At 39.4% G+C, this 27,270-nt stretch overlaps 1 protein-coding gene across 4 annotated transcripts in view; it reads left to right on the top strand.

Annotated features, from left to right (window-relative positions):
* Nucleotides 1-18,217, top strand: part of ELL2 (elongation factor for RNA polymerase II 2) — a 71,627-nt gene extending 53,410 nt beyond the window's left edge. For 2 of the 4 annotated variants that reach the window (XM_036411285.1, XM_036411286.2), the window contains 8 exons: nucleotides 1,847-2,106; nucleotides 4,701-4,825; nucleotides 4,971-5,058; nucleotides 6,972-7,539; nucleotides 11,252-11,318; nucleotides 14,235-14,406; nucleotides 16,410-16,454; nucleotides 16,546-18,217. In XM_036411285.1, the coding sequence (XP_036267178.1) occupies nucleotides 1,847-2,106; nucleotides 4,701-4,825; nucleotides 4,971-5,058; nucleotides 6,972-7,539; nucleotides 11,252-11,318; nucleotides 14,235-14,406; nucleotides 16,410-16,454; nucleotides 16,546-16,662 (1,442 nt within the window). In that variant the 3' untranslated portion in view covers nucleotides 16,663-18,217. The remainder of the gene's footprint in view (nucleotides 1-1,846; nucleotides 2,107-4,700; nucleotides 4,826-4,970; nucleotides 5,059-6,971; nucleotides 7,540-11,251; nucleotides 11,319-14,234; nucleotides 14,407-16,409; nucleotides 16,455-16,545) is intronic. The other 2 variants (XR_004983194.2, XM_036411288.2) reach the window with 2 other exon arrangements.
* The last annotated feature ends 9,053 nt before the right edge of the window (nucleotides 18,218-27,270 follow it).

The following is a 27,270-nucleotide window of genomic DNA, read 5'->3' as shown; positions in this document are numbered from 1 at the left end:
GAAATAAATGGGTTACCTCATGACTGGCAATTTAAAAGAAAAATGAAGATATTCATGGACTGATGGATGACAGTCTCACATTAGGCCCTAGGTGACTCTAACACGGTCACATCCCTGTCCAGATTCTATTTTCTATTCAAACATCATACTTACACTCCTCTTAAGGGCAGAGCGAGCCTCAATTGTCTGCTCTAAGTCTGCTTCAGGGAGGGGTGCGGGTAAACTCGGGAGACCTGGGGGTTCTCCTGAGACTGAGGGTCAGAAGTACAGAAGAGTGAGATAGCCCAGAACACAGAGGTAGTACTGTCACTTTGTGTTTTCAATTTTATTTGCCTGTCTTGTGGCTTGAATTAATTCTAAATGACCAGTCATGGTGTGTTGAGCTTAACTAAACATTCTCTGCCCACCTCCCTCCCTCCCAGGAATTGGGGTGGGGATACCCCACAGTAATCTTGTTTGGGTCAGAGTAAGTTAAAAAGGTTTCAAGGGGAAGGGAGTTTGAAATTTATAGCATTTCCTAAACTTTTGTGACCCCAATTCTTTCTTACCCCTCCCCCAAATCTCTATTAAAAATTCAGGGACTAGTACTGTTAGTTAACACTAATGCAACTGAGAAATGGTGGATTGGGAGGTTTGCATTTGCCATTTTAGAAATTTCAATGTCTTTCCATTCTGGCAGTCTGGCAGTGTGGGAATACACACCGTTGATTCTGGCTTCTCTACTATCTAATTGTTCTCTTGCTGTCTTCACTTTGACACTTTGCTAGTCTTTCACTTTGCTAGCCATTATATTCTGAATCAGGGTCTGCTGAGGGACATGGAGTTTGCAGCCTAACATGAACAACAGTGGACATTAGGCATTTGTCCATGAAACCTTTCTGCAAAGAAGTACAAGTAGGAAAACTTGGGTATTTATCATAGAACCCTCCAGATGCTAAGAGAGTACTTTACCGTTGAGCTTATCCCATTCAAAGCAGTGCCCTTCCCAACACATAATTGGTGCATGATCACCAGTTTGTTCCCAGTGCATCTGACATTGATCTAGCTGTCTCTAAATTAAGAAAAATTCAGAAACCAGCTATAAATCTAATTCCAAAATCCTAATTGCTCTGTAATTTAACAGCTTTTCTTATTGTGGGACAATATTCCTTTCATGTTGAATTCCTTAGTTGTACAGTATTTTGGCCTGATATTTAAAATTAGTTAAGTCCAGATAGTAAAGAACAATAAGAGCTAGTGACATATTCATCCTTTCCCCTTTACCTTCAGTAGGATGGTTTCAAACAGTCCCTCTGGCCAGGCCTCCAGAGTCTAGCATGGACAGAATTATTCAGTAAATCTCCTGCCCCATTAAGCCAGCCATTTTCACTCTAGACCATAGCACTTAAATGACTTCTTTTCCTTAGTCATTATTTCTAGTTGCTAAACTTGTACCTAAAGCAGTTGCCCCTCATTGTATATCACTGCCAGTTGTTTCCGTTCTTTAACCAGAGTGAGCAGTTAGGGACTTAGAGTATATTAAATGAGTTATAAGATTATACCTCAGACATTATAAAATGAGGGTCTTACTCAGTTTCATTCTAATTTTCCTTTTCTAGGTGTCATTTTAGAAATAATATGTAAAATGTTTAAGTTCTGCAAATTTCCATTTAACATCAAATACCTACATCCTTAAAATTTCCCATTTGTTGCTATGATGTGTGTCATTAATTATTATCAATGCATAACTAAGTGGCCAGAATACTTTTATAATAAATATTTATTTCAATAAATTATTTCATAAAAAAATCTAATTCATATTATTATACACAAATGTGTAACAAATGTCATTTCTGCTGGACTGTAGGGAAAAGAGTGCAGATTCGGAAAGTACCTCAAGCTCTATCAGATGCAGTGCCTGAGAGGAAACGGTCAACCCCCATGAACCCTGCAAATACGATTCGAAAGATACAAGGCAGCAGCAGTGTTTCTCAGCGGCCATATAGGGACAGAGTGATTCACTTACTGGCACTGAAGACCTACAAGAAACCTGAGCTGCTGGCTCGACTGCAGAAAGATGGTGTCAATCAAAAAGACAAGAACTCTCTTGGAGCAATTCTGCAACAGGTAAGAACAGCAGGAGAGAGTTCCTTCCACCTACGTTCTTATTGAGAAGTTCATTTAAGAAGGCTTGTTTTTGCTGTAACCACTATTATTGAGGCAGAGAAAGTTCAGAATCATTTTTGCTACATGAAATATAACTCCTGAATATTACATTAAAGCATTTGTTTAAAAAATTAAAAACTAATTGAAATGTAGGCATTTATACTAGGATTTATAAGTCAGAGGCTTCTGAGTTGTTAAACAATTAAAGTTTTGAGTCATTATCTTCATTTGGGTTAAATAAACTTTGCATTGAAATTTCATTTTAAAAAAGTAAGCAAGACTCTCTCATTGTCTGTTTTTAATATTGAATCACCTAAATGATTGCCATAATTTTTATTGGTTTATATAGGTGAAGTTGTACAATGTATTACCAATCTTTAGTTGGTATAGACTAGAATATTTTTACCTACTACATAGTTTGTGTCTTGCCTGGTATACTACCATTGTATAGGTTAAGATCACTTGTCTTCATTAAAGACATGAGTGTATAAAGTATTAGTTCTGATCAGTAATCTTATAATCACAAGCTTAATTGTAAAATTTAGTTAAAGTCAATAGTTTGGAACTTCCTATATTTTTCATATTGACTTTGGGTCATAAATGTTGATTAGCATTCAAATCAACCATAGATGGTAGTCCATATGTGATCTTTTTTTCTAAAGCAGAAATATTTCCAAAGTTGTTCTTAAATTTCATCATTAAAAACAAACAAACAAACAAAAAACCCTGCAGGTTTTCATCTATTATTCTAAGAATAACACTTTTAAGTCTATTTTTACCTATTCTCTCTTACATTAAAGGCATGATACTAACTCTTATGAGAGAGTAAAAGCATAATCTCTAGTTTTGGGGTGTTATTAGCATGTGTAGTAACCCAGATAATAGGAACTCTAAGGATTGTTATATTATTTCACTTTGAGAAGTCTGGTTGTATCTCATGTCAGTTTATTTGCATATTTAAATTTTAAGATAAGCCTACCATTATCTATTTTGTGACAATATTAATATATTAGTACTAGTGCCTCAGTACACAAAATTCATGCATGGAGTGGGGGGGTTCCCTCAGCCCAGCCTGCACCCTCTCCAATCAGGGACCTTTTAGGGGATGTTCAACTGCTGGTTTAGACCCAATTCCTAAAATCCCCCTCGCAATCTGGGATTGCTGGTTCCTAACCACTCACCTGCTTGCCTGCCTGATTGCCCTTAACCCCTCTGCCTGCCTGCCTGATTGCCCCTAACTGCCCTCCCCTGCGAGCCAATTTGGTTCTGATTGGTCAATATCTATGCTAGTCAGCATCAAAAGCTTCACCTCCTAGGCAGCCATTGGCTCACCACAGTTCACCCAGATTTCGTTCTGATTGGTCAGTTTCTATGCCAGTAAGCATCTCCAGGCCTATCTCCAGGCCTGATCAGAGAGGCAGGGCTGATCAGCAGCCCACACAGAGGCCCAGAGAGAAACAGGTGCAGCTGCTGGCAAAGTCTGGAGACAGAGGCAACAGCTGGTTAGAGGAGGCTACCGAGCAGGCCTGCCTCTCTATTCTGACCTCTCTTCGGACCTGATCTGCAGATCCTCAGCAGTCGGTGCTAGGTTGCTGTGCCTGCACCCAGCAGCAGTCAGGGCTGGGTCACACGGCAACCCAGCACTGATTGCAGGACTGACTTTTGGTGTTCAGTGGAGCCTTCGGTCGGTCTTTACAGACCCTGGGTTTTTATATGTTAGGATTCTGCCGAGCTGTAAGGAAAGCATATACTAGCCTACTATATTTAATAGTACTTACACAGAAGTCATTAAAAAGGAGACCTTTCCAGTAGGAATTGACAAGAGGAATAATTTTCTGCCAGCCTTAAAAATGACTCTCCATTTGATTCTTCCATCAGTACATTTGTGTTGTTAATAGAATCTAGGCCTGGACACTCTAGGAATTGTAGTTAGGGGAAAAGATTACACTTGGGACTAAACTGGCAGACTAATAACAGTAATTGTATGTAATTTGAGGGTTATTTTGATTTATTTCCATTTTTTGGAATTTCAAAGACTTTGAATAAGTGGCTCTTATTATCCAAGAAAATGACAAAGTTGTCACAGTTGATACTATTTATGGAAATAATTTCTGTTGATTACTGAAGGGAAAGTTTGTAACCTAACATTTGGGCACTACTTGGTTTCTACTTAATACAAGTGACTAAAGAATCAAAGTAGATAATAATGACAACAATGATGTTGATAATATAACTTTTTTAATTCCTTTGACTAGAAAAAATTTAATTTAAAAAATCTTTCTCTACTCTTTGCCTAAGGTGGGCTTACTATTTGATTAGAAATATGGCAAGTGCAGTATTTAGGGGGGAAATTTTCTTAGTTTTTTACATAAAATTTTAATTGCCCAAATAAAGTTGAATAGCATTTGTTGAGATCAGGTATATGCAAAACGAGCAGTCCCTCTGTGGCCAATTGATGCAGCTATTTTCAATATAACTCCAAAAGGTTACCTGTTTTAGGTTAGAAAAGAGCAAAAGAATCTAATGTTCCGTTCTGTTTTCACACCATGTATCAGGTAGCTAATCTGAATCCTAAGGACCTCTCGTATACCTTAAAGGATTATGTTTTCAAAGAGCTTCAGAGAGATTGGCCTGGATACAATGAAACTGACAGACGTTCATTAGACTTTGTGCTCTCAAAGTAAGTTTCTTTTCCTTTAAAAATGATGCATATAAGATTATTTTAGTCATTGTTATTTTAGTGTTGAGCTGGGAAGAGAGAGGCAAGGGTAAGCTTTCTATCATGAAAATTCTCTCCATAACTGGAACATGTGTGTCCTTTACAGGAAATTAAATACATCTCAGAATGCTGCCAGCACCAGGCGTTCAGAATCTCCTGTATGTTCCAGTAGAGACATTGCATCTTCTCCTCAGGTATTGCCTAGAATTACAGTCATAGCTGACCTTGGGGCATCTAGTTCAGTTCCTCTATTTATATGTGAAGGAAGTGAGGCCACAGAAGATGCTTAGCTTGTCTGCCCAAACTCACATCGCTAGTTTATGGCAGAACTCGGTCTGGAATTCAGGTACCAGCTCTCAGCCCAGATCTCTTCTCCACTGTACTACAGTTCTTGTCAGAGTACTTAATGTTTACCTTGCTTTTCCATTTTTAAAGCTTACATTTTGTTCTAAGATTATCTGCTTTTCCATTTGGTCACTAACTTGAAGACCTATCCAATCCTATTATATATATAGTCTCATATTATATAGAAAATTGAAAATATTTAATTTTATCTGAAACACATTCCAGAAAAATATTCTTGGGGAAAAGTTTTTTAAATAAGCGAGCAAAAAATTCATGCCATTTTTATTTTCTGAAAACAGTTTTGCTGTAACTACTATTATTATTGAAGTAGGGAAAGTTCCCAATTAGATCCCAAGCAGAACACTGCAATTAGAATTTAATATGGCTTGGTTTCCCCTAAGCAATTCAATTTGCCTTAGAAAAAGGTACGGAGAACCTGGATAGTATTAGAGTTCAAGTCTACTTGGTTCTCAGAGGGCCAGCCTTGAACTCTGCATCCCAGGTATTTGGGATTGACAGTGAGATAGACCTCTTTATCCCACTACTGCTGGCAGAGTGCCCCTCTCTCTGCCCTCCCCTCCCAAGGATTAGAGAGGCAGGACAGATATGTGACAAGCCGTTAGCATGCTCTGCGTAAAGGCTATTTGTGACAGAAAATATTAGCAGCCTGTTGTGAGGAACAGAAGAGGAACAAAATGAAAGCATTTCTGACCTTGCATGTATTGAATACATTATCTATAGAAGCCTCAATTGTAATGCCACTAACCACGAAGCTGCTGATATTTCTGATCTGATTATATACTGGGTGCTAAATCAATGGTGCTAAATTGAAAACAGATTAAATTAATGGGTTGATTAACTTATTTTATCTCAAGCTGCAGTTTAAGCCACAGTATTCATTGGATGTATACTTAATACTTTTCAACTGTCTAAATTTTCTTTCTAATTTAAATACTATTGTTGCTGCTGAATTGGGCTAATCTTAGTGTGTGTGGGTTTTTTTAATGTTTGAAACAGTAATTCCATATCATTTTTATAGACCAGTTATTAAGACTTATTTTCTAATCCAGTGAAGGGGAAAAATGAATAATATTTCAACAATGAATAGTATTTCAGAGATACTTGGAGAAATTACTCTGAAGGTGCTGGCTGTTCCCATCTTCAGACAAGTGAAATAATAAATGACAGTCAAAATATTCATAACTGGAGCATCTTACATTAGAGATTAAGTGTAGGCTTATTGTCTTTTACCAACCCTGTTCTGACAGAGGGAGATGGTACAAACTGCGTCCTCCTCTCCTTTATTATAAGTAGGTCAGGAGGCCACTTCTGTTTAGAACTCTCCTGAGTAGTGTAATTTACATAAATTGCAATAGTCTCTCAAAGAACTTCGGGTGAGGCTGTATGATGAAAAAGATAGGAACTCCAACATACATATTCAGGGTGGGCAAAAGTAGGTTTATAGTGGTTCATATGGAAAAAGACAGGCAGGTTATAATTATTACAATAGCTTTATTAACTCAAGAATGTCACCATGGCACAGTAAACCTGTTTTTGCACACCCCAGTATTTTCCAGATTCTACTTCTTTACATTAGACATAAGAATTTATGTCACTTGTGTTTTTGTGGCTTGTTTGTTCTTGCTAAGATTGGAGAAGTAAGTATGAATAAAATTATTCAGTTGTTCTTATGGTAACCAAGGATGCATATATTGAATTTTAGTGCAAACTGGCTCATATTTTTTTCTGTTCCCCCCTCCAGAAACGGCTTTTGGAGTCAGATTTCATTGATCCTTTAATGAATAAAAAAGCTCGAATATCTCACCTGACAAATAGAGTGCCACCAACATTAAATGGTCATTTGAATTCCACCAGTGAAAAATCTGCAGGCCTCCTGCCGCCCCCTGCAGCTGCTGCCATCCCCAATGCTCCACCACTGCCTTCAAACCACCTGCCCGCCTCCAACCCTCCTCAGACTGTAGATTCTAACTCCAACTCCCCTAGCACTCCAGAAGGCCGGGGGACTCAAGACCTACCTGTTGACAGTTTTAGTCAAAACAGTAGTAACTGTGAGGACCAGCAAGACAAATATACCTCTAGGACTTCTCTGGAAACCTTACCCTCTGATTCAGTTCTACTAAAGTGTCCAAAGCCTATGGAAGAAAACCATTCAATGTCTCACAAAAAGTCAAAAAAGAAGTCTAAAAAACATAAGGAAAAGGACCAAATAAAGACACACGACATTGAGATGAGTGAGGAAAAGGAAGAGGACCTTAAAGGAGATGAGGAAATTGCCAAGCTGAACAACTCCAGTCCAGATTCCAATGAAGGTATTTTATACTTATTAAAACCAACTATACATGTAAATTAATGGGAAAGGGGACTGTCATAAGTGTGAGGTTATGCTGTTTATAATAGTATCAAAGGAGCTTCCCATTTAGTTATTAATCTTAGTATTGTGGTTTTGAGAAGGCTTTTTTTGTATACCTGTTAAATATGGTGTGTGTGTGTGTGTGTGTGTGTGTATATATATATATATATATATATATATATATATATAGGCTGAGCTGAGGGACACACACCCTCTGTGCATGAATTTTGTGCACTGGGTCTCTAGTATATATATAAAAAGCCAGCAACCAGAACACTGGAATGATTGATAGCTATGATACCCACTGTGGTCAGCAAACCACCTGATCAGGGGGTAGGGCCAGCCAGCCAATCTTCCCCATTCCTGATCAGACTCTCCCGCCCTGATCACAACCCCCTTGGTTCTTTCCCCCAATTGGCCTGCTCCCAATCAGCCTGCCCCACCCCGATTGGCCTGCAGCCCCTCCCCCTGGCTGGCCCTACCCCAATGGGCCCCCACCACCCTGATTGGCATACAGCCCCCCCCTCTGGCCAGCCCCACCCCTGACTGACCCCCTGCAATAAGGGGTGGCGCCAGCCAGCCAACCTCCTACAGTTCTTCCCAGCACCCAGCCCCACCCCAGATCAGCTCCCCCACCCCAATCAGGGATGGGGTCCGCTGGCCAGTCACCTGTGGCCTTTCCCCTCAGCTGGCCCAACCCTATTGGGCCCCAATCAGGGCAGGCCAGCCGGCCAACCTCCCACTATTTTCTCCTTCCAAAGACCTGGCCAGCCGGACCCACCCATGCACGAATTTGTGCACTGAGCCTCTAGCTTGTTAATAAGATGGTGAATGACATTTGAAAATGACCCTGTCATACCCAAGACCCCTTTAAAGAAGGAGGACTTTGCTGCCCTTTTCCATACTGTGATGGTGTTATGCAACCTCAACATGACTTATTATATGCCATTCTTAAACTGATTTAGCTAGGCACACGATTAGCAATAAAAATATTCATTTCCTTCTATGCCAAAGAAACAGGGTCACCCTTGCTTTAATTGCTATTAGCACAGGGGAAATATCAAATTCTTTATAGAACAGACGAGGTAAAATTACATTTACAGATTCATAAATCATCTTCATTCAGAGTAAAAGCAATTTGAGTATACCACCATCCGTTGTTATTAATAAAATTAATCATTTCAAGATTTTGAGCTTTAAAAGCCAAATATCTAGAGACCCAAAGAGGCTAGAACATAATGCTTTACCTCTAAAGAACATAATGCTTTACCTCTAAAGAAAAACTAACCAATAGGATTGCTTACCTGGGATATAGTGATTTTTAAAACCTAATAACAAAATTGGATTCTTTTTTTCAAGAGTTGTCCTCTAAAGCATAATGTCATACATGCCAGCACATAGAAGACCCCAAACCATCATTTAGCATTGCTGCTCATTTTAAACCCAACATAATTAAGGCAAAATTCTCCAGGAAAATACAACTTCAGAAAAATTATTTTAATGAATAGAGTTTAAGGAGTATTGTCTTTCTTTAACTTACCCTCAATATTAGAAGTATATAATCCTTAGATTTAACTACTGTTTTTACCATGTGAGAAGTTTGATTATAGAATAGTATCTTATAGTGCCTTTATTGACCTGGATTGAATATATTGCATGTCATGGTATCATGGTATTATCTGTTGAAATACTGGCATCAGTATGGCACTGTATAGTGGACTAAGAGATAAGTGTAAGCTTCTTTCCTCAAACACTGTCATTTGGACACAGGCCAGGAAAGGCAAGAGGTAATACAACTTCCTGTTCAGAGTCAGTACATCAGATCCCTGAGTATGCCCCACTCTACACTCCCTACCCTTAAGTGGTGATCCTGAGTCAGAGGTTAGTGCTGGGGGGACTGTGTCCCGGGATGTAGAAACCTGGAGGCCTGGAGAAGCAGACTTAGTCTTTCTGAATCCTTCAATGAGGATATGGCATCTTTCAAAGACAATTGAGATTATCATGAACTGAGGAAGGTCAGACCCACATCCCCTGTACCTGTTTGTTGGAACTTAGTTGGTGTCTGTGTCAAAGGAGAAGCCAGGTGACATGCACTTGATGCCTTTTTTTTTTTTTTTAAGACTAAGGCAGTTGTAAAAACAAGCTTTTTTACCCTGTGAATCAAAATATACAGTAGTCTCCTTTATCTACAGTTTTGTTTTCTGTGGTTTTAGTTATCTACTGTCAACCTTGATTCCAAATATATTAAATACAAAATTGCAGAAATAAACAGTTCATAAGTTTTACATTGTGTGTCATTCTGAGGAGTGTGATAAAATCTCACACTGTCTCCCTTTGTACCAACCAGGAGGTGAGTCACCCCTTTGTCTAGTGTCTCCACCCTATATACACTACCTGCCTGACAGTCATTTAGGGCTGGCTGGGTTATCAGATCAACTGTCTCTGTATTACAGGGCTTGTGTTCAAGTAACCCTTATTTTACTTAATAATGGCCCCACAGCACAGAAGTAGTGATGCTGGCAATTCAGATGTGCCAAAGTGAAGCTGTAAAGTGTGTGCATATATAGGAAAAACAGTATATGTGGGATTTGGTATTATCAAGGGTTTTAGGCACCCACTGGAGGTCTTGGAACATATTACCTATGCTTAATGGGGGACTACTAATATATATATATATATATATATATATATATATATATATATATATATGTGTGTGTGTGTGTGTGTGTATGTGTATGTATGTGTGTATATATATGTATGTGTGTATATATGCATATATATGTATATATCTATATGTACATGTACATGAACAATAAGTCCACAAAGTTTGCATAATTTAATAAATATACTTTGTCCTTTAAAATATTAAACCAAAAAAGTATCAAATATTCACTTTAGTTTTATATTGAACGTGTATGTTTTGCCAGCAGGCAGGGTTATGGCTTAATTCTACTTTGAATGATAAAAAATTACTCAAGTAAAAAGTGTAAACATACCTTCTGGAAAATGCGCATTCAAACAAATGAAATACTGAGGGATTTTATACACTTCATAGCATAGTTTTGAGGGACTAACACTTTATTTACTTGTCCTTTTAAAAACAAATCTGTTATGAGGATTAGTGATTAGAGGAGTATAAGTCTGTGTTAATAACTTATTTTAAATTACTTTAAAGAGATGGGAAAATTTCCTACCCAGTTCCACTGTCTGCATACAAAAAGAGTAGCAGTAAAATACAGTGACCGAAGCAGTCTGCTACCTGACTTCGGTGTCTCATCGGCCTTGTTTGAATCCTATGAAAAGTAGATGTTGATGTAAAATTTTATCTCCCATTGTCTGGCTGCATCTGCCATCGCAGTCTTTGAATTGCTGGGCAGATGCCACAACTGTTGCTGAAAGAATAGAAGATTGACCTTGGGTTAAGATGGAATTCCTTTATTGTGCAGACGCTGCAGTAGCCAGGGTGCTTTCAATGCCTGGCGTCGGTTCTGCTGGCGCTGGTCAGAGGCCTCCATTGTTCATGTTCAATTGTATTCCTTGCTCATTGTTGCTTATTGAGATGGAAGAAGAGAATTTGAGGAAAAGTGTTCCAGATGTTTCTGATCTATTTTAGAAATATAGGCATTTTATAACCATACTGTTGGTGAACACTTGAATTTCTTTCTTTGTAGGAGTTAAAGAGGGTTGCACTGCCTCCATGGAGCCTTCTTCAACAATTGAACTCCCAGATTATTTGATGTAAGTTCAGATGTCTGCCATTGAGAGAGAAACTGTTTAATTTTAGAAACTTTGCAAATTCTTTTCCCATAATTTGCAAATCAGAAAAGTAAGAAGTTCCAGAAATAGTGTCCCGGAGCCACCCCTGCAATTGAAAGGCTGCCATTAAGCCTGCTTGTCCCAAATCCACCCAGCCGGCTTCAGCAGGTTGTGCCTCCCCCTGCTCAGAGCTCTGCTCGGGGGCTTTAAGTATAGAGAAGCCTGTCCTTTGTTCCGGGGCCAGGCCAAGCTTTTGATTATGGAAGATTTCAGGGATCGGACTCTTCAAAGCTGACAGTCTGTCAATGCACAGACCTTCTCTGAATGTGTTTCTGATAAAGTGCTTAAACCTCTGCAGTTAATACAAAGGAGAGGTAGATTGATTTTGTTTAAACAAAGCTATGCTATCAAATTAATTTTAAGAGAATAGTAAAATTTGATCATCTCACTTTACTACAGGTTATAATGTTTTTCTTGTTGTGGCAACAAGTTGCTAAACGCTGCGCCAGGGACATTTTTGTAACTGGCTATCACAGAAATTATAACTTGGACACATAATTCTAGCTTTTTTACAGACTCAAAGGCTTCATAAGAAGAAAATAATTAAGTTGCAAGAGCCTGGGAAAATGGAGAGTGAAAGAGCAAACAAGTCTAACTGTCGATAGCTTAAAAAATGAACAAACGTGCAAAATAGCTTCAATGTAATATAGAAAATGAAATCTGGGCTGTGTGAATAGTTTCTCTCAATTTAGTACCATGATGGACAAAGTTGAATTATGCTATTTAGCCCTCAATGTCCCATGAAATGTTCATTTCCAGAGTAGAGAATATTTTATACATAAATGTGTTACTTTTGCTTAACAGTAGTGTGAAAGCTATATTTATTGTCAAATGATACAGCAGGAAACTATAAAACTGGTTATCATCTCTTCTTAACTAAAAAGAAGCCATGTATAGTACTCTCTCATCTGAATTAGTGTTTGGTTTTGGGTTCTGTGCAGGAGCTTTGAAAAGCAGGTACCACTGAGTTGGCCCAGGAAGGGTCAGTTGGGGGACAGCACCTGTCTCCACCAATGATGAGGGGTTCATTTCTCCAACTGCTATGAAAGTTGTCACCCCCCTCAAATAACAACTACTGTCCGGTGCTCTCATTCTCCAAGTGATGGATTTTGAAATTCTCTTTTTTGCCCTAGTGATGTATACTTATTATATATGACAGATCATGTAGGGAGACTGAAAAATAATTCTGACCCTCACCCCATGGAGTAAGGCTGTGTTTCTTCAACTTAATCAGTTAATTCTATATAAAAAAATTTTTTAACTTACTGATGTAGCTGCCTCATCAGTGCATGCCAGATCCCTTACCATGTTTTTAGCTCGTTAAAAATTACAAAAATACAGAAGCTATGTGATTGCTTGCTTTATTTAAGTAAAAACAATTTATTTTAACAAAAAACTAAGTCATATATATACACAAAAATATTCTAAAAATAGTGAGAAACGAATTTTCAGAAAAAATTACCAAAACTATAAAAATAAAACTTAACTTGATTTCATAAGAAATTGAAAGATCATACTATAAAACCTTAATGGTCAGCTTCTGAATAATGCATACTTAATTTCAGTATTCCTAATCTTTATATAATAAGAATACTTCTGCTACTTCTGGTTGTGAATTGTCCAAATTGTTTAAAATTTTATTCCATTCCTGCATTAAGAACCAACTGTAGAACTCATACTTTTTGATAAAAATAGTAAAGTGCTTTTTGTTAAAATGCCAATATAATCAAATAATCTTCTATAATAGCAACACAGCTGTTGGTCGGTTTGTAATTTTCCTAAGGAATTTATTAAATAAAATATTGAGAGATTGGTTTTGAGAAAGCAGAATGAGTATTTTGCATAACAGATTGAACCTGAGTTTCACAATCTGTTTAGCCATCTCCTCACGTACTGTCCCGGGAACTTTCTCCCTAGTGGGCTCCCTCTGCAGTGTGGAGAGGAGAGGAGAAGAGAGGAGAGGACATCCCTTCTGGAAAGGATTGCTTCCTTGCTGGGCTGGTGGTGTTCCTTTTACAGCACAGACTCCAGCAGGGCAGCATACTACCGTAGTCTCCATTACACTTAGAAAATTAAACCTCCACCCTAACTCAGCGTGAATAAAAATATTAATGAGGACATAAAGGTTGCTCACTGCATTACTTTTCTCAAATTTCCAACTAGGTATCTGTGCTATTACATTTAAATATAACTGGAAAGTTATCTGAAACCATTATGGAGAGGATTGAACTCCAAGGTTTTCCCACAGTGAAGAATATTATGCACCCCCTGGGGCTCCCTGTTTGAAATCTCAATTTTTATCTCAGTGAAGTCAAGGGATTTTTGCATTCCACGACAGAAGCACAGAGTGCAAAGGACCCTGATGTGATCCCAGCCCCTGGATCCACAAACAAATAATATGATTATTAAAATGCTGGTTTAATTTACTTACCACTGAGTAAACTGACACTCTGGGGAAATGGTCTTCATTCACCAGATCCCTAGAAGTGTTCAGACCCCAAAGTAAAACAGCTTTAGGGCTTTTTTTATAAAGAAGGTAAATTAGACTAATAGCACAACACTGCCTTTCTGTTACACAGGTTATACTGTGCCATTTTTTTAAACGACAATTTTCCTTTTGTATTTTAAATATTTGCCTAATCATAAAGGGGAGGAAGCCTGAGGCACCTTGGTGGCAGCAGGTGTGAAAGGCCCAAAGACAGTTCCCGCATAATTCCCTTGTGTCTTTTTAAATTTATTCTCCTCACTGAAGCTCTCAAGCACTTCCGTGGGAGAATTGCACCTGGCAGGTCTTGGAAGGAGTGACATGGCTATCTTTTATACTGTTTTTCTTATTAGAAAATATATTGCTATCGTCTCCTATGAACAACGCCAGAATTACAAGGCTGACTTCAATGCGGAGTATGATGAATATAGGGCCTTACATGCCAGAATGGAGACAGTAGCTAGAAGATTTATCAAACTGGATGCACAACGAAAGCGCCTTTCTCCAGGCTCAAAAGAGTATCAGGTAAATGCATGTGTTCATAGACGGGCTGGCTCTCATGTTTTACTTTCATCTCTGCCTGGCCCAGCCCCCAGGCATCCTGTTAGCCTTCAGCGTAGGCCTTCTTGCTGACCAGCTTCTCTGCAGCTTTTAGCTTCCATTTAAAATTAGCTGGTAACTAAATACTTGAACTATAGTGCTTCAACCTGTATTTCTGTCAGTGGAAAAAAAAAAAATAACCTATTTAACATAATATGTATAAAATATGCAAAATATGCTTAATGCATACAGTGCTGCAGCAATACATGCAAAGTGCATTGCAAAGAATTCCAAACACAAATAAATAGGAAAACAAATTGGATTTTGGCTCCATCAAAACATTTTATTGCATTGTCAACTTAACTCAGGCTCCAGCTCTAGATATGGTACTGTCCCCCAAAACTGCAATTCCAAATCAATACTTTAAGTAATTTTTAAATAACGTCAGTCTGGCATAGAATATGGAAGATGTAGACATAAAATATAACAAAGGTTTTAATACCACAGAAGTTTGGGATTTAAGTAAAGAAAAATATGGTGTTTCCAGCTATTCCAGAGACAGACATTTATTTGTTAGCAGGTAGTGATCACTTTTCACTTTCCTACTTTAAGTGATAATATTACTACAGCTCAAAGAACAACAGAAGCCTGGCCTGAATATTCTCATGGTTCTTAGCAAAAGAATTAATATAAATGAGTCTTTCCTTGCTTGATAGACCAGATAACTTCGTCGCACTTCGCAGGCATAGATGGTGCTGCCATCCCGGCCCACTGACCTTGTTCTGACAGGAATCGGGCCAGAGAATGGATGAGTTTTCCCACAGGGGAGCACCTGTGTCTTAGATATCCATTATGACTTCTATTAGGAGGCCTTACTCTCTTAAACAAGCCGCCTAGAATTATATATTTTGCCAGAGGAGTTGATGTTTGAGGATTCAAGAAGACGGTGATATGTGTTTCAGGTTTGTTGTTTTCTATGTAGTTATTTACCAGCGTAGCATGATTATCTTCCAAGGATTGTTTGGTGATTAGAAGTAGCTCCAGAGCCAGATGCTGGGTTTGGTTCCGACCTCCTACCATTTAATACTTTTGTGATCCTGGGCAAGTTATTTAACTTGCCTCAAAATCCCAATCCATAAAATGAGGTGACTATAGATTTGTACAGAATAAATGTCAGCATTTGGAACCTGCTTAGATCCATCGCACATCAGGTTATATGATACTTAAGGGTTAGCCATTTTCCCCAAACCCAGCCACCCAGGTTTCCTCCCTAGAGATAATCAGTAGTGCTGGTTTCCAGTGTATTCTTTCAGAGGCATGTGTGTGTGTGTGTGTGTGTGTGTGTGTGTGTGTGTGTGATGTGTGTAAGCAAATTCACATAGGTACCATATATAATTAAATCTAAGAAGTGTAATGATAAGATACACTATTGTGTTACATTCAAATGAGTTAAACTATGATACATGTTTACCTGATTTCATTAAGATGAGAAGAAATATGCATCTTGGAATTAATGAAATTCTTAGAATATACAATTGACATCATTTTAAACAAATGATGTCAATTGTATAAATTGTTCTGCACTTTGCTTTTTCCACTGAACAATACAATGAATCATAGAGAGTTTTTAAATATAAGTACATAAACACTTCTCCTTTGTTTAATGCTCTCCTTAGTATTCCTTTGCATGGATTAATGGACACTTAGATGTTGTTTGCTATCTTTTGCTTCACGAGCAGTGCTGCAGCAAGTGACCTTCCACACATACCATTTCACCCAGACACCAGGAAATCGGAAAGAAAATCTAAGTGCTGAGCCAGTTTTGCATTTGCTGTATTGATAACAGTTGCCAAATTACCTTCCTTAGTAATTGTACTGATTTACATTCCCATCATCAATATTTCCCCACACACTTTCAAATGTGTATTAACTATATATGTTGAAAACAAAAGAAGTTCTCTTCTGATTTCTAATTTTTAATTTTGTAGAATGTTCATGAAGAAGTCTTACAAGAATATCAAAAGATCAAGCAGGTTGGTATCATCACTATTGTTTTCTGACATGAAGTTGGGAAGTAATTACAAATTATGTAACCTGATTCCTCCTGTTCTTTTCCATCCACAGTCTAGTCCCAATTACCATGAAGAAAAATACAGATGCGAGTATCTTCATAACAAGCTGGCTCATATCAAAAGACTGATAGGTGAATTTGACCAACAGCAAGCAGAGGCATGGCACTAGAGCTTGGACCAGAAGATGTGAATAAACTTAAGCTTATTTATTTAAAATTCCAAATGAGTTGCTCTAAGATTCTAAAAAAGGAAACTTTGCCTGTTGAAAGTTTCAGTATTTGTCAACTTGAGTTAACTATGTTTTTCTTTCTGTCCCCCCTCCCCACAACCCTCGATTTCTTTGCTTCCCTGCAATTTTGAAGCTGCTTTTACTGGTCCTTTTTTCCTCCCTCAAGACTTGTGTTTGTCAATAGAAGTAAATTTTTTTTTTAGATATTGGGGATCCAGTATCTATACTTTAAATCAGTTTTTTTTTCCTTATAAACTTGTTTGTAATTAGCAATGATTTTTTTTTTTTTAGATATTGGGGATCCAGTGTCCACACTTCAAAGTTATGTGTGTTAAAAAACAAACCAGTAATGTGCAAGGTGAAATGCGTTTGGATAAACATAAGCCTATTTTCTGACCTTTCTTAATGCAAACTCTTTGCCTTAAATGGTAGAATATTTAGAAATTTGCACAAAATACAAAAAAATTAAAACATTGTATTGGAGGGTTAAGAAATAAAAAGGTCTATGAGTATATATATGTGTGTGTGAGGCTACACATACACACAAACATATATTTATACACAGGCTGACTTGATGTAGAACGGTAAAGTGCCCTGCAAGTTAACCCCCCATTGCAATGGTTGCCTTAAGGTGTTTGCTAGTTATGTATATAGTGTGGTTAATCATTAGCTACACTGCTTCCCACCTGATTGGAGCAACGGGAAGCTCACTGTGGCCTACCAGCGTCTGAAAGCGAGTGCGCGACCTGTGTGTGTGCGGAGGTGATGTGGATGTGAGCGTGCCTGAAGGAAAAAAAGCTGCTACTCTTAGTAGGCCAAACGCTCAGGTTAAACAACTGACGAGTGTTACTGTAGGTTTTTGTTTTTGTTGTTTTTTTGTGGTTTATTTTTTTCAAATTGCTACTTCTATTGTGAAAGACAAAAGCATTTCCATTTCAACTGTTTGTCAGCTTTGTCGTTGGGCAAAATTGTTATGTTATGAAAATGAAACGAATCTATAGTTTTGGGACAAAATTATAAAATTAAATATGTAGGTAACCTATTTATATACTGCTATAAAGTATTTTTTGAGGAGAGATGTGCAAAGAAGTTATTACCTACATGAAATGTATATTTAAAGATTTTTTTTTTCTTCATCCTGGGTGCCAGGAATATAAAAAAAGTGGATATATTTAACAATAGCATACTGTGATTCATCAAACAGCACAAACTTTCAGTTCATGGAGTTTATCTGTTGACGTTGATTTAAACTATCACTTGTTTTATCATGTGGGAACATAAGTTATGTCAAAATGTAAGGATTTTGAACTAATGTTGATTCAAGTTGTGTTGTCTTACTGTATTGTCTTTTCAAAGTGCTGCCAGTTAAAAAGGGAAGCATTATGTTTACAAATCTGTTTTGAAATGTTTGCCAAATTTTGGTAGTATCTTTAATAAAGATGTTTGTCTCCAGCATCCAAAAAAAAAAAAAATAACAACTTTGTTGTGTATCACTATAAGCCAGAAAAATATTATCTAGAAAACCTGAGAGAGCATGTAGATGAACTTTCTCTTTGGAGTTCTTCTAAAACATTAACTGGAAATAGTAGATAATGTAATAAAAATACACAAACTATACCAAGACTAAAACAAGACCCTCTACACTATACCTCTATAACATTATTTCAGAAACTTAATTGCTATGTAGCATGGACCTCCTAGGGTAGGGGTGTCGAACTCAATCAGAGAAGGGGCCAAAATCTAAACTCCAGCCTAAATCGTGGGCCGAATGGTTTACTGAACAGTCATAAACTGTCATTGTGATGGAAACGCAGCGGAGTGCAGTGATGACAGCGCGGTGCGGGCCACATTGCAAGGCCTGGCGGGACGGATTTGGCCCGCGGGCCTTGTGTTTGACACATGTGTCCTAGGGAATTAGATTTCTTTTACCATCGAGATCCCTGGTGCTCTTCCTTTTTCCTAATAACTGGTACAATCATTAGTAAATGTTCATTGATTTCAAACTTTCAGTTGCAAAAAAGATAGGAAAGGAAACTTAATTGGGGGTAAATTTGGTCCTCATATTATTATGGTGGAGTATGCAGAGGGATTTGTCTGTAGATAACGACCTCATTGGTGTTTAATCAAAGATTGTGTGCTGCTATTGCTATCTATGAGTGGTGCTTCTCAAAAGCAAGGTGCTTGGACCACTTACATCACCCAAATTAGAATCTCTGGGTGTAGGGCCCTTGAGGTCATCCACATTTTCCTAAGTATCCTCTCATACTCTGCAAGCTAACGTATGAGGACCATTGGCTTGGATGTATAGTGCTAAACCTTAAGTCTCAATCTCAGTCTTGAAATGAAGTTCAACTGTTGCCATTGTGTTTTCTGTTGGTTTTTTTTTTTTCCTTTTTTTTAAACCATCTCTATCAGCAGACACACATCACTTTTTTCCTCTACAAGATGAGAGGCACCTTCTCAATTGTTTCCAACTCTTATTTTAGAACCTGTTTACAGACAAGTCTTCTAGTTAGTTAATTGTTAGCCCTTGGAGTTCCTACCCACCTACATCAGCGCGTCTTCAGGTTTACAAATTGGGTAATAGAAGCTGGAGATGCTTCACAAAAACCCAGCACTGTATACCCATAGACTTGACCACCAACCTATAAAAGCCTTAAATTAGACATTTGTTGTGTACCAGGGGAAGATTCTTATAAAATGTGTATCTGTTATAAATCTCTGACTTTGCTGCTACCTGAGGCTGCATTTCTTTTGAAGATGGGCATAAGCCTATTAAAATATTTATATCATTTTTCATATCCTACTGTTAGGTTTTTAGATACTTTCAAGTCATTGTTGCAGGAATGTGTGGTCACTTAGCTGTTTTTGTCAAAGAATCTATTTAGTTTTTTTTTGAAAGATGCAGTGTAAAAGAGCATTGTCAAGATGAGAGAGTGAGTTATGTCTTATCACATTTCATCTAAAATAATTTGAAGCATTCTTGAAGATTTTTATCAACACTCTTAAATTGATTCTAAATTGAATGAGCAGCTAATTTAATATAAACCAAAAAGAACATTAATTAGATGTGGTTTTGTTTTTTATGTGGGGATTTCACTTTCTATCTTGTTGGGTTTTATTTCTCATGGAGTAATTTAGAGGGTTAACTTTCACCTCTGGTGGTAGATGTTAGGACTGGCTCTCTCAAAAGTAATTGGTGTGGTCAGTTTCTATCATTGCTCCATTCATTGATTCCAAAAATTCAGTATTTGCATTCATCTCTGATGGATCTTTTTTTTTTTTTTTTTTTTAACTGTTAGAGGAGTTTTCTTTTCCCTTAAAGTATTTCACTTTATTATGAAAATAAATGCATGCTTGCATGTTGGAAGCAAGATGTTGAAATGAGGTTTAGCCACAAATGTCCCATTAGTTCCAACACTGCTTGGTTGCCTTACCTCTTGCAAACTTTATTCTTTGCTTCTGAACTTGCCTGAAACGCTTTAGCCAGTTCATTGTCTTTCTGGAAGGGTGAGTGTTGTCATGTGTGCTTGGTATAATATATGCCTTTACTGCTTCTGAAGTTCTTACAGTTTATTACTCCCCTCAAGTGTTACTAAATCCTTCTATTACATGTACCAGATTGGGGGAAACTTATAACCAGCACTTTGAGAGAAACATTTTGGGAAAGGATATTTAACGGGCACTATTAAATGGAGGCAACAGGAGATATTATCCACTTTCTATGGAACCTAAAAAAACTGAACAAGGCTGTGAGGCTCATTTCAAAATATTCTGAAGTGTTAAAAACTACATATATACCATATACGCAGTTTCTCAGTTCCATCCAAACCACATTAGGACTCCCGAAGGTAAAATGTCACAGGGACGTTTCAGTTGTTACTGAGCTCAGCAGCTATGGTGGTCCCTGTTGTTCTACACCGATTTCAGTTCAATAAAAATGTTAACATTGCACTTCTGGTATTTGTTCTGCCTTTATCTCGTTTCAAGCCCTTAATCCTTAACTTTGTCTTAAAAAACAACAACAAAGTGCTCTCTGATGCCCTAAGATCACGTGTCAAACACAAGGCCCGAGGGCCAAATCCGTCCCGCCAGGCCTTGCAATGTGGCCCGCACCGCGCTGTCATCACTGCACTCCGCTGCGTTTCCATCACAATGACAGTTTATGACTGTTCAGTAAACCATTCGGCCTGCGATTTAGGCTGGATTTTAGAGTTTGGCCCCTTCTCTGATTGAGTTCGACACCCCTACCCTAAGATAAATGATCTTCCTAGGACAGATATTATTTATCGGTGACTCTAGAAAGTGGGAGCAGGTGTCCGTCTGCTCCGGGACCCTGCCTGTTTATAAGTTAGGACGTACCCTCCACAGGCCACACTAGGGGATCAGTAATCATAGTTAGCATTTTTGAGGGTTTTCCTGTGGGATACATACCCTTTTGTATCCATTGTCCCATTTCTCCTCACCACAGCCCTGTTACACCCATTTTGTTGGTGAATAAACTAAGGTTTAGAGAAGTTAAGAAACTTGCCCATCACCCAGCTAATACACAGTGGACCCTAAGAAGCCTGATCCCCACATCTGTGTTCTTAACAACTTCTCCATGCTACCCCTCATACATTGGTACCAATTTAGGGTTAATCTTCACAAAGTGATCATTCTAGTAACATCGGACGGGCTAGAAATGTTTTGATTCAAAGGAGACTAGAATGTGAGTGTGATGTCTACTGGATTATTCTCAGTAGGCTGATTTTATCAGAATTGATAACTTTGAAGGAAGGCCAAAATACTTTTTAAGAAAAGATGTTTTTTTTCTTCATGACTGTGTGTAGTCTTAATGAGGCTGTTTGGAGGAGACTAGGCAGTGAAGATGGAGACAGGAGGCAGGGGTATGGCCTTGGGATCACACCATTTTCTCTTCATATGAAAAGGCTGTCTCCCTCACAACAGCTCTCCCCGTCTGAATTAGCCATAAGGACATTCTCCTGGCTGGATCCTGATCCTCCAGTCTCCATAGGTTTTCTGTAGGAATAATGGAAGATGAAAGGAAGAAAGTCTCAATTAAGCATTGGTGTTAAAAACCTGGGATGTTTAGTGCCAGCAGTGAATCTGGTCAGATTTACAAGGAGCCTCACGGATTAATGAGATTCCTAACGTAATTGTGGCAGCAGCCCTCTCCCACCAGACATTTAGCATGTGCTTGTCTTTTGATTCCTTTCCTCAGCTGTAAAGTGGAAATACGCCTTCTTACTGGGTACGAGAGAAGCTTAATTACTGTTTATAAAGCGCTTGGGTGTTCCATGAAAACAGCTATCTAAATTACATATTGTCTGCTGAATGCATAGGGAGACTTGGGAGCATTATTTTCCAGGTGCCAATGGGTCCATTTTGACGGACGGCAAAGGGGACAGAGGCAGAGAAAAGAGAGAGGCTTGAGGTTTCTAGGGGAGTGCTTCGGGTTTGTCTTATTGAATGCCAGGCCTTCGCGTACCTGCTCCACTGGTTTTGCCTTTCTGACACGGACAGGAGGCTAGCAGTGGCAAGAGATGGCTCTGATACTTTATGATTGCTTAATTGTCATGTTGGGGTCAGATGATTCTGCTGTGTGTGACTGGAGATGCGTCATTCACAACTCCTGCCTGCTTAATTCAACTGGCCAGCCAGGCTGGTTTGTCTTACTGTAATTAGATACTTGGTACAATGTGGGCATTTGTAGATGGACAATAAAAATTCCATATCTGGGTCTGTGAATGTAGGAGAATGCTTCTTAAAGATAAGTACCCAGAATTAGCCACCAAGTCTGAGTTCTTTTAAAGCGGGGGCTTGTAGGGGAATGGCTGGCTGCCTTTCTATACTTGGGATCCCGGTGGGCTTACAGGGTTCTAGACAGGCAGTGGGAGCCAATGTGCCAGTCCCGTCTCCTGCTACACTCACACTCTGCCACCAGTCACACAGGCCTGCCCACAGGGTTTCCTATCTCAGGCCCTTACGGTCACTTGCTGTTCCTTCTGCCTCACCAGCCTTCCCTTCCAGCCCTTCCTCCCTTAGCTCATTCCTCCTTATCCTGAAGATCTCTGAACATCACTTCTTTCCAGAAAGCTTCCCCTCAGACAAACTCAGGTCACCATGGCATATGCTCTCATTTTATACTTCTCCTTTAGGGCATTTATTACAATTGTAACCAAATGCTAATTTTATTATTCCTGATTAAGTAAGTTTCATGGGAGTAGAGTCTGTCTTGCCTACTAGGGTATCCCCAGCTCCTGGCCTAGTGCCTGGCCTGCAGAAGGTACTCCGTAATAATGGGTTGAAAGAATGAAGGAAGCAGGCTATTCGTGTATGTCCCACGAGTTAACGATGCAGAGGACTTGGACCACTGCGAGAGTCTGCTGTGCCATTCGCTGTGCCCGGCCACCTCGTGCCCCGCAGTCATGATGGAGGAAAGGCTCACTGACCTGACTTCGGGAACCCCTTTGCCACGGTTCACTAACTGGACACCTTCAAAGGTGACACATCTTTCCAACATTGGATTCACCCCTCCGGTCACCTTTGGGATATGAGCATCTGCATCCGTCTATCATGGTTTGGAATGTAAAATATAATGGTTTTTAAAAGTTACTTTTATTATAACTGACATATTCTGATTCACTTCCTAATTACTTTTTTTCAATGGTTCTTCTCTCACTTCTCAACAATGTGGGAAAGGACAGCCGTCTTCAGATAGTGTTGCATATCATGTGTCCATCTTCCTTAAAGCATGCCCAGCCTGATGTTTCTTTAAAGTCAACATGTGCTTTTATTGAAATTTATTTTATGCCCGACACTTCTGGAACCTCCCAAGCGGTGTGCACATGAAGGATTATCCAAGGATTTGGGGATTCCTATAATGACAGAGCTAACAGAGCCCATCAGCAGTATTAGGCACCACACCTTCCCTTCACAGATGATGAGATGGGGGTGTCAGAGCCAGGCGACCCCAGAAGCTTCCTACAGAGAGGCTGACAAAGTACCAAACACAATGGGTCACTCACGCCGTTCAGAAAACCAAGCCCGAAAGCCTGACTCGGAGTCTAGGGTCTGCCACTCCCAAACTACACACATTGGCCTGTTTCCTATCCATGAATGGGACATGCCCACCTCAGAGGGTTGTTGTGATAACACAGGTAGAATGGCACCTGGCACCTAATAAATTTCCTATACGTACTTTTATGGTTTATTTTCTTCTAATGATTTATCTCTTTTTATTTTGATTTGGACAGTTTTTAGCAATATACCTGATTCATAAGCAGCCAGCCAGAACTGGAAACCCTATTGGGTTCATTAAGATTTTTGCATCACAGTGATGGAGCCCGCATGTTAGATCAACACATCCCAGATCATTTTAAGAGTCTCTGCTCCCAACTGCTCTAAGAAATAAGTTTTCTCTGTGAATCTTTTCTCAGATACCAGCAAGTTGGTTATAGTGCCGATGCATTTGTTCCAAACTTGGAACATACTCTCTATGAATCCTTTCTTACAGGTGTCTTCAGAGGGGAGAGTTTGTAAAAGAGCCTTGTATTCTGTCAGTTTAAGTGCTTCTTGCCCCCTCGTTACCAGAGGGGGTTGACACGGTTCATTTCAGGTAGGATGCGTTGTGAAGAAGTCTGCTATGAACACGACTCTGTCCTACACCTGTAAGCTTTTCCTTCTCTCAAGGATAGAGTTCATTTAAGTCAACTTTGCCAACGGAGTACCAAGAGGGTCTCCAGAGGTCTCAGGCCACCTGAGCTACAGAACCCTGCAGCTGAGAACAGCTATAAAAGGGCACTGGGGACTGCGGGCGAAGCCACCTCCTGTCTACCCTCAGCCTCCCTGCCTCTCTCTCTCTCTCTCTCTGCCCCAGTTGACACGTTTTTATTGCTGTGGTAGCCAATTACTACCACCCCACCTGCTCCTCCCTTCTCAGCTCACTATTCTCACCTGAATGAACTATGATGACTCCTCCCTTCCGTTAATGTGCACATCTTATCATTTCCCCTCTGTCTTTGGTTACAGATGACTTGGCTTATAAAATAGTGATTAAGAAGGCCAGTTCAGAACCATGGACCTACAAGCAAGACACAAAATGTTTGGGAAGTAAAGTTGAAAATGCTCTGCGATGGAGAGGGCAAGGAATGGAACCTGCAGTCCTCCACCTGGGTCTCAGACCTAGTTCTGAGATTTACCAAACTGTGACAATGCAGGGCAATTTGTCTAAACCGCTGAATCTTCCTTCCACCATCTTTTATAAATTAGGATAATGCCTACATACCGTGGCTAAGTGAAGATTAGATTGTTGCATTCAACTAAAGGGACTGGGTCGGGCACTCATAAAGCAGCACTGTTTAGTCTCACATGTGTCCCTAAAAACCCACCTTGGTGGCCATTTCTCTACCCCCAGCAACAAAATCTAGGCCAGGTCTCATAATTTCTCCAGAACAATTCTAATAAGGTAAGTCCTGTGGTCAATTTTAGCATAGGTCTCATTTTAGTAACTAATAAGACTGGTCTTATATAGAAGCCAAAACTCTGAAATGCAATTAAAATGAAATCTGTTCCACTCTTTCAGCTTAGGCCTGCTTTAGGCAGGAAGCCAAGTGCTTCTTGCCATCCTCCCACCACGCAGTGCCCCCAGGTTGAAGGAGCAGAAGGTAGGGCAAAGAGATAAGGGGCAGGGAGTCTGGCCTTGGCTTCCTGTAGGCATTGTCAGAGCCTGTCCTGACACCTGTAACCTTTGACCATAACCTCCCCATCTCCCCCACTCCTCTAGCCCCTACTGGTCACCTTCTACTCTGCTTCTATGAGTTTAACTATTTTATATTCCACACATAAGTGAGAAAGAACAAAAGCAGTATTTGTCTTTCCCTGGCCTATTTTATTTAGCATAACATACTCCAGTTTCATTTATATGGTTGCAAATGATAGGATTTCTTTTTTTTTAGGCTGAATATTAGTCGTGTGTGTGTGTGTGTGTGTGTGTGTGTGTGTGTGTGACATTTTCTTTATTCATCCATCAGTGGACATTTAGGTTGCTTCCATATTTTGACAATTGTGAATATATTGCAATAAACATGAGAGTGCAGGTATCTCTTTGAGGACTTAATTTTAATTCCTTTGGGTAAATATTCAGAAGTGGACTTTTTGGATCATATGGTAGTCCTATTTTTAATCTTTTAAGTAACTTCCATACTGTTTTCCATTGTGGCTGCCCCAATATACATTCCCACCAACAGTACATAAGGGCTTCCTTCTCTCCACATCCTCACTGACATCTAAGTGGTCTTCAGAAAGTCACTCTGAATAGCCTGTGATAAGGACAAGCACACTTCCTGCTCTATGGAAACCTTCTGATTTCCTTCAATCCCTTATGCCTGTGAGGAGCCAGAAGCTAAAGGGAGCAAACCTGTTTGTTTGTTTTCTTTCACAACCTCCTATGGAAGCCCTGCATGTGTGGTCCCACACCTTGCTTTACATTGCGGGGGTAGGTGGCATTCATTGTCATTTCAACCAAAGCTGTCAGAGTCCTGGTTAAACCCTGTTCATTGCATAGTGAATTTTAAGGCATAGCATTTGTACATTCTGCCGACAAATATATACTTATGTGTTCCTAGGCATTGTGCTCATTGGTGGGAATACAGCAAGACGAATGTGAATGATGCAGTAAATGCTGCAAAATAAAACGGTAGCTATGAGAATGGATAATAGGACACAGGACAGTGAGGGAATGGGGCTAGGCCTCCCTGGGGAAATGGCATGAAACTAATACTTGAGGATGAATAAGAGGTGGCTGAGAAGAGAGTGTACCAGAAAGAGAGAACGTGTTGGAAAGGCCTTGAGAAGAAGGCCTTTAGCACTCACTGAATACATGTTTATCCAAATCACTTCTCATTTACAAAAACCATTTAGGGTCTTGCTTTTGTGTTGAACTTGTTCCCTCCATTGCCGTTTTGCCCTTGCAAGCATTTCTGGGGGCAGGAAGCCTACACACGGTTTCCTCTTGAGATCCAAGCACTTGGGTTATTGCTTATCAGAAACATCTTGGTACTCAGGGTGGCCAACTGATGTTGCTAATAAGTTCTGAGGAAAGTTTCCAAAATAGAGGATGTCAATTTAGTGGCATACTGACCTCAAACCAAGGTGTGAACTTTCACATGGAGAAGAACTGGGAGAAACAGGGACTGCCTTTCCCAGGAATTGGTGAGCCCATTGTCTGCCTGTGGGAGGCTGATGCAGAATGAGCACAGAGAGCAAAGATGGGCAGGTGCCCTCCATTGGTGGGGGGATCTGGGGTAACAGTACGAAATCTTGGCCACATTGATAGAGCCCTATCAGCCAGAGACAGTTTCTCTGAGAAAAACAATCAAACAATCAAAAACATCTGTACTATTAAAATTACCAACCAGTTCTCTGTTGTCAGCAGCCAGGCAAACCTGGCTGGTGAGGCTCTAACAAGGTAATGGGTGGGCAAGCAGCAAACCAAGATAAGAGTGGTGAGAGAAAGATGCCAGAAGGCCCACAAAGCTGGAGGGG

Source organism: Pipistrellus kuhlii, unplaced genomic scaffold (assembly GCF_014108245.1).
Source record: "Pipistrellus kuhlii isolate mPipKuh1 unplaced genomic scaffold, mPipKuh1.p scaffold_m20_p_4, whole genome shotgun sequence".
Taxonomy (NCBI): domain Eukaryota; kingdom Metazoa; phylum Chordata; class Mammalia; order Chiroptera; family Vespertilionidae; genus Pipistrellus; species Pipistrellus kuhlii.
The sequence above is the reverse complement of the archived record's forward strand: the minus strand, read 5'-3'. Positions and strand labels throughout refer to the sequence as shown.